We start from the raw sequence: 13,181 nt of genomic DNA on the forward strand, positions 1-13,181 counted from the left end.
CAGGACTCAATGGCCACACAGTCAGGTTGAGGGCCGCAGAATTCAGATGGAAAAACGGCCCTTGAGACAGCAAGTCTGGTCGGTCTGGTAGTGCCCACGGTTGGCCGACCGTGAGATGCCACAGATCCGGGTACCACGACCTCCTCGGCCAGTCTGGAGCGACGAGGATGGCGCGGCGGCAGTCGGCCCTGATCTTGCGTAACACTCTGGGCAACAGTGCCAGCGGAGGAAACACATAAGGGAGTTGAAACTGCGACCAATCCTGAACTAAGGCGTCTGCCGCCAGAGCTCTGTGATCGTGAGAACGTGCCATGAATGCCGTGACCTTGTTGTTGTGCCGGGACGCCATTAGGTCGACGTCCGGCATCCCCCAGCGGCAACAGATCTCCTGAAACACGTCCGGGTGAAGGGACCATTCCCCTGCGTCCATGCCCTGGTGACTGAGAAAATCTGCTTCCCAGTTTTCCACGCCCGGGATGTGAACTGCGGAGATGGTGGAGGCCGTGGCTTCCACCCACATCAAAATCCGCCGGACTTCCTGGAAGGCTTGCCGACTGCGTGTTCCTCCTTGGTGGTTGATGTAAGCCACCGCTGTGGAGTTGTCCGACTGAATTCGGATCTGCTTGCCTTCCAGCCACTGCTGGAACGCTTTTAGGGCTAGATACACTGCCCTGATCTCCAGAACATTGATCTGAAGTGAGGACTCCTGCCGAGTCCACGTACCCTGAGCCGTGTGGTGGAGAAAAACTGCTCCCCACCCTGACAGACTCGCGTCCGTCGTGACCACCGCCCAGGATGGGGGTAGGAAGGATTTCCCCTTCGATAATGAAGTGGGATGAAGCCACCACCGAAGGGAAGCTTTGGTTGCCTGAGAGAGGGAGACGTTCCTGTCGAGGGACGTCGGCTTCCTGTCCCATTTGCGTAGGATGTCCCATTGAAGAGGACGCAGGTGAAACTGCGCGAAAGGGACTGCCTCCATTGCTGCCACCATCTTCCCCAGGAAGTGCATGAGGCGCCTCAAGGGGTGTGACTGACCTTGAAGGAGAGATTGCACCCCCGTCTGTAGTGAACGCTGCTTGTTCAGCGGAAGCTTCACTATCGCTGAGAGGGTATGAAACTCCATGCCAAGATATGTCAGCGATTGGGCCGGTGTCAGATTTGACTTTGGAAAATTGATGATCCACCCGAAACTCTGGAGAGTCTCCAGAGTAGCGGTGAGGCTGTGCTGGCATGCCTCTTGAGAGGGAGCCTTGACCAGCAGATCGTCTAAGTAAGGGATCACCGAGTGACCCTGAGAGTGGAGGACCGCAACTACTGCAGCCATGACCTTGGTGAAAACCCGTGGGGCTGTCGCCAGGCCGAACGGCAGTGCCACGAACTGAAGGTGTTCGTCTCCTATGGCGAAGCGCAGGAAGCGCTGATGCTCTGGAGCAATCGGTACGTGGAGATAAGCATCTTTGATATTGATCGATGCAAGGAAATCTCCTTGGGACATTGAGGCGATGACGGAGCGGAGGGATTCCATCCGGAACCGCCTGGCCTTTACGTGTTTGTTGAGCAGTTTTAGGTCCAGGACAGGACGGAAAGACCCGTCCTTCTTTGGAACCACAAACAGGTTGGAGTAAAAACCGTGACCCTGTTGCTGAAGAGGAACAGGGACCACCACTCGTTCTGTCTTCAGAGTGCCCAGCGCCTGCAGAAGAGCATCGGCTCGCTCGGGAGGCGGAGATGTTCTGAAAAATCGAGTCGGAGTACGAGAGCTGAACTCTATCCTGTAACCGTGAGACAGAATGTCTCTCACCCAACGGTCTTTTACCTGTGGCAGCCAAATGTCGGAAAAGCGGGAGAGCCTGCCACCGACCGAGGATGCGGTGTGAGGAGGCCGTAAGTCATGAGGAAGCCGCCTTGGTAGCGGCACCTCCGGCGGTCTTTTTAGGGCGTGACTTAGACCGCCATGGATCGGAGTTCCTCTGATCCTTCTGAGGCCTTTTGTACGAGGAGAATTGGGACCTGCCCGCACCCCGAAAGGACCGAAACCTCGACTGTCCCCTCCTCTGTTGGGGTAATTTTGGTTTGGCCTGGGGTAAGGATGTTTCCTTTCCCTTGGATTGTTTGATGATTTCATCCAGCCTCTCACCAAACAAACGGTCGCCAGAAAATGGCAAACCGGTTAAGCACTTTTTTGGAAGCCGAATCTGCCTTCCATTCCCGTAGCCACAAGGCCCTGCGTATTGCCACCGAATTGTCGGCTGCAACCGCCGTACGGCTCGCAGAGTCCAGGACAGCATTAATAGCGTAGGACGCAAATGCCGACGTTTGAGAAGTTATGGACGCCACTTGCGGCGCAGACGTACGTGTGAGTGCGTCAATTTGCGCTTGACCCGCTGCAATAGCTTGGAGTGCCCATACGGCTGCGAATGCTGGAGCAAAAGACGCGCCAATAGCTTCATAGATGGATTTCAACCAGAGCTCCATCTGTCTGTCAGTGGCATCCTTGAGCGAAGCCCCATCTTCAACTGCAACTATGGATCTAGCCGCCAGTCTGGAGATTGGAGGATCCACCTTGGGACACTGAGTCCAGCCCTTGACCACGTCAGGGGGGGGAAGGGATAACGTGTATCCTTAAGGCGCTTGGAAAAACGCTTATCTGGACAAACTCGGTATTTCTGGACTGCCTCTCTGAAGTCGGAGTGATCCAGAAACATACTCGTTGTACGCTTGGGGAACTTGAAACGGAATTTCTCCTGCTGAGAGGCTGACTCCTCTACTGGAGGAGCCGAGGGAGAAATATCCAACATTTGATGTATGGACGCGATAAGATCATTCACTATGGCGTCACCATCAGGAGTATCAAGGTTGAGAGCTGCCTCAGGATCAGAATCCTGATCAGCTACCTCCGCTTCATCATATAGAGAGTCCTCCCTCTGAGACCCTGAACAATGTGATGAGGTCGAGGGGATTTCCCAGCGAGCTCGCTTAGGCGGTCTGGGGCTGCGGTCCGTGTCAGAGACCTCACCCTGGGATCTATGAGACACCCCGGGAGGACATTGTTGTTCCAACTGAGGGGGACCAGGGTGCAATGATTCCACAGTGCCCATGGTCTGAGATACCGGTCTGGACTGCAAGGCTTCTAGTATCTTAGCCATAGTCTCAGAAGTCTTTCAGTAAAAACTGCAAACTCCGTCCCTGTCACCTAGACAGTGTTAGCTGGTGGTTCCCCCTGGGCCCCCCTTAGCAGAGGCTCCGGCTGAGCAAGTGCCACAGGGGCCGAGCAGTGCACACAATGAGGGTCAGTGGAACCTGCCGGTAGCGAGGTCGTACATGCGGCGCAGGCAGCATAGTAAGCCTGTGTTTTGGCACCCCTGCCTCTTGTGGGCGCCATGCTGTTGTCTCCTCTGAGCAACACAATAGGGTATATAGCCAGAAATCAACCGTGCACCATACAGTGTAAAGTATAGCCTATAAACATATAATCTATAATTACACTTCTGCACAAGTGGGGCCAGCACCTCAGGTGCTGCTTACCGCCCGTTTAAAGCGGTTGTGTGGCCACCAGAATCCCTGCCTGGGTCCCCCAGAGCTTGTCTCCCCTCTGCAGCGTCAGAGGAGCTGACAGGAATGGCTGCCGGCGTCCTGAGGAGAGGAGGGAGCCGTGGGCGTGACCCAGAAAGTGCGGGAACTGGTGCCCCACTGTGCACAGTGAGGGGGGTGGAGTATGCAAAGCATGCTCCAGCCCTCAGTGCTGCCGTCCTGTACAGCGTCCCGCCCTTCCCCTGACTGGCAGGGCTGGGGGCGGGAAGAAAAAGAGACTAGGCCGCAAAAGCCGGGGACTCGAGTTATAAGCGCGGCCGCCGTATAAGCGCGGTCGGCGCGGAAGTCCCCGGCGCACTAACAGTCCCAGCCGCGCCGCAGTGATAACAATGGCAGCGGCGGTCAGCGCGTCAGTCCCCATACACTAACACACTCAGCGACGCTGCAGTGTGTAATGGCACAAACGCGGTCAGCGCCGCGGTCCCCGGTGCACTAGCACACCCAGCAATGCTGGAGTGTTGCTGTGCGTGGTCCCCACGGGGACACAGAGTACCTCAAAGTAGCAGGGCCATGTCCCTGAACGATACTCGGCTCCTATCCAGCAGAGTCCTCAGGAGGTGTGGATGGAGCACGGTCTCAGTGCCTGGAGACCGATTAGGATCCCACGTCACCCAGAGCCCTAAGGGGGATGGGGAAGGAAAACAGCATGTGGGCTCCAGCCTCCGTACCCGCAATGGATACCTCAACCTTAACAACACCGCCGACAAGAGTGGGGTGAGAAGGGAGCATGCTGGGGGCCCTGTTAAGGGCCCTCTTTTCTTCCATCCGACATAGTCAGCAGCTGCTGCTGACTAAGCTGTGGAGCTTGCGTGCATGTCTGCCTCCTTCGCACAAAGCAAAAAACTGAGGAGCCCGTGGGAGCACGGGGGGTGTATAGGCAGAAGGGGAGGGGCTTTACACTTTTAGTGTAATACTTTGTGCGGCCTCCGGAGGCATAGCCTATACACCCAATTGTCTGGGTCTCCCAATGGAGCGACAAAGAAACAATGAAAAGTGCATTTGCACAAATGTGTGTAAAAGGATGCAACCCAGAGACTTCTGAAGTCAAGGACAGATCCTTGTACAGGGGTGAGCACCATGGTGTTCCCCGTGACCTGATAAATGGAGTGGCTAGGGCAGAGATTGTCTGCGGAAGCCCCATTAAGTTGCCAGTTTTCACGTATGGTTTTGTAACTCCCGGCAGCCCCTTCATTTTTACATTGCTCCGGTCACAAGCTGAGCATTCAGGATCTGCTGGGCTTTGTACCGTTAAGCAATTGTAGGCTTTTACTTAATATATTCACTGTTATCTGCCCCACAATGCATCAATCTGCCAGACACAACAGCAATACTCTAGGAATTATCTACAGGACGTGAAATAAAAGCTGTCAGGACCCGAGCTTACCATGAATCTGATGGAGCGCCTTCTTCAAAGCGAACATTCCCTACGGTTTCCAGCTCCGTCTGTAAGAACTGGGCCAAGAGATCAAAGCTTCGCTGGGTCCGCACAACCTCATTCTCATGAGAAGTGTCTATCCTGATACATTAATAGAAGAAAGACATGCACAGATTATTTTTTTTCGAACCTCCTTGAGACGCTGTCATACTTGCAGCAATCGATCAGTGTCTGCAGATACAGTGCTACCCGACAGCTCAGGGGGGAGCCATGCACCTGGAGGTGACCGGGACGATTTAGTTTCTGAACAGCTCACAAATTACCTCTGTATAGGGAAAAATCTTCTCCCATGCAGGCTTCCTGAGCACCCCCAACATGTGGAATGAGAAGGGGTTGTCCTAGTAGTGGACAGTCCCTTTAATGAGTAGGCAAAGTGTTCCTGAGTCGCTCTGCCCCATCATAGAGACAAAAGGTACAGGTATATGGTCACCTCAAACTCCTTCCTGTCCTCAACATTTTAATTATTGCAGGTAGGAAACCAGGAGATGAAACATCTGCCAGGATTGCCATGTGAAGTATGCAGCATTAAACTGCCTCTGACCACCAGGGATATATTTACAGTAACTCCTTACCTGCTCTAGACCACTATAGTTCTTACATTACCCCCTTCAGTTCCCTACACCACCAGGGAAACTACCCCAACACTCCGCTAGACTACAGGGCATGCTGACAGACTCCTAACTGCCCTAGACCACCAGGTGAATGTACTGTAACTGACAAGACTACCTGGCTGGGATAGAGACATTACTCCTTTAATGCCAACACCTCCAGGGATCTTTACATTAATCTCTACATTACTCTAGACAACCAGGAATAGACTAATTAACATCAACACTGCCCTAGACCACCAGGCATATTAAGAAAAACCCTTTTATGTGCCCTAGAAGACTAGAGGTACTGACATGAAATGTTCACTGCCCTAGACCAGCAGTGATGTTGACATTAGATGTTCACTGCCCTACACCACCAGGGATGCTGATGTTAGATGTTCACTGCCCTAGACCACCAGGGATGCTGACTTTAGATGTTCACTGCTCTAGACCACCAGGGATGCTGACATTAGATGTTCACTGCCCTAGACCACCAGGGATGCTGACATTAGATGTTCACTGCTCTAGACCACCAGAGATGCTGACATTAGATGTTCACTGCTCTAGACCACCAGGGATGCTGACATTAGATGTTCACTGCCCTAGACCACCAGGGATGCTGACGTTAGATGTTCACTGCCCTAGACCACCAGGGATGCTGACATTAGATGTTCACTGCTCTAGACCACCAGGGATGCTGACATTAGATGTTCACTGCCCTAGACCACCAAGAATGCTGACATTAGATGTTCACTGCCCTAGACCACCAGGGATACTGACATTGGATGTTCACTGCCCTAGACAACTAGGTATGCTGACATTAGATGTTCACTGCCCTACACCACCAAGAATGCTGACATTAGATGTTCACTGCCCTAGACCACCAGGGATACTGATATTGGATGTTCACTGCCCTAGACAACTAGGTATGCTGACATTAGATGTTCACTGCCCTACACCACCAGGGATGCTGACATTAGATGTTCACTGCTCTAGACCACCAGGGATGCTGACACTACATTTTCACTGCACAGCAGGAATATGGAGATTAATCCTTATACTCCCCTAGACCAGCTGCTATAATATTTTACGCTTCTATCCTAGGGATTCAGACAAGAGCCCTTAGGGTACCTTCACACTTTAGCGATGCAGCAGCGATCCGACCAGCGATCTGACCTGGTCAGGATCGCTGCTGCATCGCTACATGGTCGCTGGTGAGCTGTCAAACAGGCAGATCTCACCAGCGACCAGTGAACAGCCCCCAGCCAGCAGCGACGTGCAAGCGACGCTGCGCTTGCACGGAGCCGGCGTCTGGAAGCTGCGGACACTGGTAACTAAGGTAAACATCGGGTATGGTTACCTGATGTTTACATTAGTTACCAGCGCACACCGCTTAGCTGTGTGTGCAGGGAGCAGGGAGCCGCGCACACTGAGCGCTGGCCCCTTGCTCTCCTAGCTACAGTACACATCGGGTTAATTAACCCGATGTGTAATGCAGCTACATGTGCAGAGAGCCGGAGCCGGCAGCACAGGCAGCGTGAGAGCTGCGGAGGCTGGTAACTAAGGTAAATATCGGGTAACCACCTTGGTTACCCGATGTTTATCTTGGTTACAGCTTACCTCAGCTGTCAGACGCCGGCTCCTGCTCCCTCTTCTCGCTTCATTTGTCGCTCTCTCGCTGTCACACACAGCGATCTGTGTGTCACAGTGGGAGAGCGCCTTTGAAGAAAACGAACCAGGGCTGTGTGTAACGAGGAGCGATCTCACAGCAGGGGCCAGATCGCTGCTCATTGTCACACACAGCGAGATCGCTAATGAGGTCACTGCTGCGTCACAAAAAGCGTGACTCAGCAGCGATCTCGGCAGCGAGCTCGCTGTGTGTGAAGCACCCCTAACTCCAGGATTTTAGAGAGCTGCTGCACCTTCCATTATACAAGGATCTCCTTTTAAGGGGGCATTACACGCTGCGACATCACTAACGATATATCGTCAAGGTCACGGTGTTTGTGACGCACATCCTGCGTCGTTAGCGACATCGCAGCGTGTGACAGCTAGGAGTGACGATCGACGATTGCAAAAACGTCAAAAATTGTTGATCGTTGACACATCGCTCCTTTTCATAATATTGTTGGTGGTACATGCCGCTGGTTGTTCCTCGTTCCTGCGGCATCACACATCGCTATATGTGAAACTGCAGGAACGACGAACATCTCCTTACCTGCGTCCACCGGCAATGAGGAAGAAAGGAGGTGGGCGGCATGTTCGTCCCGCTCATCTCCGCCCCTCCTCTGCTATTGGGCGGCCGCTTAGTGACGCCGCACGAACCGCCCCCTTAAAGGAGAGATTGTTCCGTGTCTCCAGTGATACCGCTAAGCAGGTATGTGCATGTGACACTGCTGTAGCGATATTGTTCGCTACGACAGCGATCACCTCCATGACAAAACAGCGACGGGGGCGGGTGCTATCGCTAGCGATGTCGCAGCGTGTAAAGCACCCTTTATCCACCTAATATCCCAGACCACTGCCAGTGACTGTAAGCACCGGCCGGATGATAACGAGCGAATCTCCCCGGTCCATCACTCACTCGTCCATCCTCCGTGTCCAGAACTGTACTCGCTCCTTCAGGGCACACAACTTTCGGCACATCTGCTCTTTCAGGTCTGAGTCGGTTCCGTTACTTTCTTGATTTCTCCATGAGTTACAGTCCTTAACATCTCTCTGTGGTTCAATAAGATCGCAAGATTTGGAAACGTTTTTTTGGTGCTTATTTGGAGCCTGTAGGTCATTGCCCGATAGGATTCCTTCTAGCTATAAGAGAACAAGACAATAACATATATTATTGGACGGCTGAAAAAGTCAGATCCGTGCACAGTGCAGGGTGTGCCGCACTGATTCACAGGAATGCTGGTGTTTTATGCACTAATATTAACCCTTAACTAAGTCAGTCATTTTTTTCCACCTACGTGTGTCAGTTTAGGTCCTATTTAACCATGCTTGTGTCATCAAAAATTCTTTCTTTGTCGCTCCATTGGGAGACCCAGACAATTGGGTGTATAGCTATGCCTCCGGAGGCCACACAAAGTATTACACTAAAAGTGTAAAGCCCCTCCCCTTCTGCCTATACACCCCCCGTGCTCACGGGCTCCTCAGTTTTTATGCTTTGTGCGAAGGAGGCAGACATCCACGCATAGCTCCACTGTTTAGTCAGCAGCAGCTGCTGACTAGGTCGGATGGAAGAAAAGAGGGCCCATAACAGGGCCCCCAGCATGCTCCCTTCTCACCCCACTTTGTCGGCGGTGTTGTTAAGGTTGAGGTACCCATTGCGGGTACACAGGCAGGAGCCACATGCTGTTTTCCTTCCCCATCCCTTAATGGGCTCTGGGTGAAGTGGGAACCGGATCGGTCTCCAGGCACTGGGACCGTGCTCCCTCCGCAGCCCCTGGGAATCTGCTGGATAGGAGCCGGGTATCGTCAGGGACAAGGCCCTGCTACTGTGAGGTACTCTGTGTCCCCGTGGGGACAGCGCATGGAGCGCTGGTGCCATACACATTGCAGCACTGCTGGGTGTGTTAGTGCGCCGGGGACTATCGCGCATGGAGCGCTTGTGCCATACACTTTCCAGCACTGCTGGGTGTGTTAGTGCGCCGGGGACTATCGCGCATGGAGCGCTTGTGCCAGACACTTTCCAGCACTGCTGGAGGTGTTAGTGCGCCGGGGGACTACCGCGCGGCCGCGCTTATTGCCGGCCGCGCTTATAACTTTAGTCCCCGGCTTCTGCGGCCTAGTGTCGTTTATTCCCGCCCACAGGCCTGCCAGTCAGGGGAAGGGCGGGACGCTGCACAGATGGTCAGCGCCGAGGGCTGGAGCATACATTAGTATACTCCTCCCTCCTCACTCAGTACACTGGGGCACTAGATTCCCGCACTTTTCTTGGGCACGCCCACGGTCCCCTCCTCCCCACAGAACGCCGGCAGCCATTCCTGTCAGCGATTCAGACGCTGGAGAGGAGAGACAACACAGGGAGACCCAGGCAGGGAATCTGGTGATCACACAACCGCTCTCAGCGGTCGGTAAGCAGCACCTGTGGTGCTGGCCCCACTGAGTACCGAAGTGTATATATATATATAGGCTTATAGGCTATACATTTGCACTGTACGGTCGCTCTGTTGATTTTTGGCTATATACCCTCCTGGTTGTTCTCAGAGGAGACAACATGTCATCTGCAAAAAGCAAGGGTGCCAAAGCACAGGCGTACTTTGCAACCTGTACCTCTTGTACAGCTGTACTACCGGCAGGTTCCACTGACCCTCATTGTGTGCAATGCTCGGCCCCTGTGGCACTTACTCAGCCGGAGCCTCTGCTACAGGTGGCCCAGGTGGAACCACCTGCTACCACTGTCCAGGTGACAGGGACAGAGTTTGCAGCCTTTGCTGACAAACTGTCTGAGAGTATGGATAAATGGTCTGCTAAAATACTGGAAGCATTGCAGTCCAGACCGGTGATTCAGGCCCCGGGCACTGTCCAATCCTTGACCCCTGGTCCCCCTCATTTGGAACAGCAAAGTGCCCCTGGGGTAACCCATAGGTCACAGGGTGAGGTCTCTGACACGGACCGCAGTCCCAGGCCGCCCAAGCGGGGTCGCTGGGAAATTCCCTCCACTTCATCACACTGTTCAGGGTCCCAGCAGGGGGACTCTCTGGAGGATGAAGCGGAGGTATCAGATCAGGATTCTGATCCTGAAGCCGCTCTCAACCTAGATACACCTGAAGGTGACGCAGTAGTGAATGACCTTGTAGCGACCATCAATCAGGTGTTGGATATTTCTCCCCCAGCTCCCCCAATTGAGGAGTCTGCTTCTCAGGAGAAATTCCGTTTCAGGTTTCCAAAGCGTACATTAAATATGTTTCTGGATCACTCTGACTTCAGAGAGGCAATCCAGAAAAACCGAGACTGTCCAGACAAGCGTTTTTCCAAGCGCCTTAAGGACACACGTTATCCCTTCCCCCCCGAGGTTGTTAAGGGCTGGACTCAGTGTCCTAAGGTGGATCCTCCAATCTCCAGACTGGCGGCTAGATCCATAGTTGCAGTGGAAGATGGGGCTTCACTCAAAGATGCCACTGACAGACAGATGGAACTATGGTTGAAATCCATCTATGAAGCTATAGGCGCGTCTTTTGCTCCAGCATTCGCAGCCGTATGGGCGCTCCAAGCTATCTCAGCTTGTCAGGCGCAGATTAATGCAGTAACACGTACATCTGCCCCGCAAGTGGTGTCCTTAACCAATCAGGCGTCGGCGTTTGCGTCCTACGCCATTAATGCTATCCTGGACTCTGCGAGCCGTACGGCGGTGGCATCCGCCAATTCGGTGGTACTCCGCAGGGCCATGTGGCTACGTGAATGGAAGGCAGACTCTGCTTCCAAAAAGTTCTTAACCGGTTTGCCATTGTCTGGCGACCGCTTGTTTGGTGAGCGATTGGATGAAATCATTAAACAATCCAAGGGAAAGGATTCATCCTTACCCCAGTCCAAACCAAACAGACCTCAACCACGGAAGGTACAATCGAGGTTTCGGTCCTTTCGGACCGCGGGCAGGTCTCAATTTTCCTCGTCCAAAAGGCCTCAGAAAGGTCAGAGGAACTCCGATGCATGGCGGTCTAAGTCACGTCCTAAAAAGACCGCCGGAGGAACCGCTCCCAAAGCGGCCTCCTCATGACTTTCGGCCTCCTCAAACCGCATCCTCGGTCGGTGGCAGGCTCTCCCGCTTTTGCGACACCTGGCTGCCACAAGTAAAAGACCGATGGGTGAGAGACATTCTATCTCACGGTTACAGGATAGAGTTCAGCTCTCGTCCTCCGATTCGTTTCTTCAGAACATCTCCGCCCCCCGACAGAGCCGAGGCTCTTATGCAGGCGGTGGGCACCCTGAAGGCGGAAGGAGTGGTGATCCCTGTTCCTCTTCAGCAACGGGGTCACGGTTTTTACTCCAACTTGTTCGTGGTGCCAAAAAAGGACGGATCCTTCCGTCCCGTTCTGGACCTAAAACTGCTCAACAAGCATGTGAAAACCAGGCGGTTCCGGATGGAATCGCTCCGCTCCGTCATCGCCTCAATGTCCCAAGGAGATTTCCTGGCATCAATAGACATCAAAGATGCTTATCTCCACGTACCGATTGCACCAGAGCATCAGCGCTTCCTGCGCTTCGCCATAGGGGACGAACACCTTCAGTTCGTGGCACTGCCTTTTGGCCTGGCGACAGCCCCACGGGTCTTCACCAAGGTCATGGCAACAGTGGTGGCAATCCTACACTCTCAGGGACACTCGGTGATCCCTTACTTAGACGATCTCCTTGTCAAGGCACCCTCTCAAGGGGCATGCCAACACAGCCTGAACATTGCTCTGGAAACTCTCCAGAGTTTCGGGTGGATCATCAATTTTTCAAAGTCAAATCTGACACCGGCCCAATCACTGACATATCTTGGCATGGAGTTTCATACTCTCTCAGCGATAGTGAAGCTTCCGCTGAACAAACAGCGTTCACTACAGACAGGGGTGCAATCTCTCCTTCATAGTCAGTCACACCCCCTGAGGCGCCTCATGCACTTCCTAGGGAAGATGGTGGCAGCAATGGAGGCAGTTCCTTTTGCGCAGTTTCATCTGCGCCCTCTTCAATGGGACATTCTCCGCAAATGGGACAGGAAGTCGACGTCCCTCGACAGGAACGTCTCCCTTTCTCGGGCAGCCAAAGCTTCCCTTCAGTGGTGGCTCCTCCCCACTTCTCTGTCGAAGGGGAAATCCTTCCTGCCCCCATCCTGGGCGGTGGTCACGACGGACGCGAGCCTGTCAGGGTGGGGAGCGGTCTTTCTCCACCACAGGGCTCAGGGGACTTGGACTCAGACAGAGTCCTCCCTTCAGATCAATGTTCTAGAGATAAGGGCAGTGTATCTTGCCCTAAAGGCGTTCCAGCCGTGGCTGGAAGGCAAGCAGATCCGAATTCAGTCGGACAACTCCACAGCGGTGGCATACATCAACCACCAAGGCGGGACACGCAGTCGGCAAGCCTTCCAGGAAGTTCGGCGGATTCTGCTGTGGGTGGAAGCCACAGCCTCCACCATATCCGCAGTTCACATCCCGGGCGTAGAAAACTGGGAAGCAGACTTTCTCAGTCGCCAGGGCATGGACGCAGGGGAATGGTCCCTTCACCCGGACGTGTTTCAGGAGATCTGTTGCCGCTGGGGAATGCCGGACGTCGACCTAATGGCGTCCCGGCACAACAACAAGGTCCCGACATTCATGGCACGGTCTCAAGATCACAGCGCTCTGGCGGCAGACGCCTTAGTTCAGGATTGGTCGCAGTTTCAACTCCCTTATGTGTTCCCTCCTCTGGCACTGTTGCCCAGAGTGTTATGCAAGATCAGGGCCGACTGCCGCCGCGCCATCCTCGTTGCTCCAGACTGGCCGAGGAGGTCGTGGTACCCGGATCTGTGGCATCTCACGGTCGGCCAACCGTGGGCACTACCAGACCGACCAGACTTGCTGTCTCAAGGGCCGTTTTTCCATCTGAATTCT

General features: G+C 53.8%; 1 protein-coding gene and 1 long non-coding RNA gene across 3 annotated transcripts in view; one reads left to right on the forward strand and one right to left on the reverse strand.

The window, feature by feature from the left end:
- The window catches only part of LOC142258003 (uncharacterized), a 370,341-nt gene that overhangs the window by 258,989 nt on the left and 98,171 nt on the right, over nt 1-13,181 (forward strand). The gene's annotated exons all lie outside the window — the stretch shown is intronic.
- The window catches only part of LRRC9 (leucine rich repeat containing 9), a 267,576-nt gene that overhangs the window by 159,981 nt on the left and 94,414 nt on the right, over nt 1-13,181 (reverse strand). For both annotated transcript variants that reach the window (XM_075330387.1, XM_075330386.1), the window contains exons 9-10: nt 8,201-8,424; nt 4,976-5,107 (exon numbers count right to left, since the gene is read on the reverse strand). In XM_075330387.1, the coding sequence (XP_075186502.1) occupies nt 4,976-5,107; nt 8,201-8,424 (356 nt within the window). The remainder of the gene's footprint in view (nt 1-4,975; nt 5,108-8,200; nt 8,425-13,181) is intronic.

This window comes from Anomaloglossus baeobatrachus, chromosome 12, assembly GCF_048569485.1.
Source record: "Anomaloglossus baeobatrachus isolate aAnoBae1 chromosome 12, aAnoBae1.hap1, whole genome shotgun sequence".
In the NCBI taxonomy this organism is placed as follows: Eukaryota; Metazoa; Chordata; class Amphibia; order Anura; family Aromobatidae; genus Anomaloglossus; species Anomaloglossus baeobatrachus.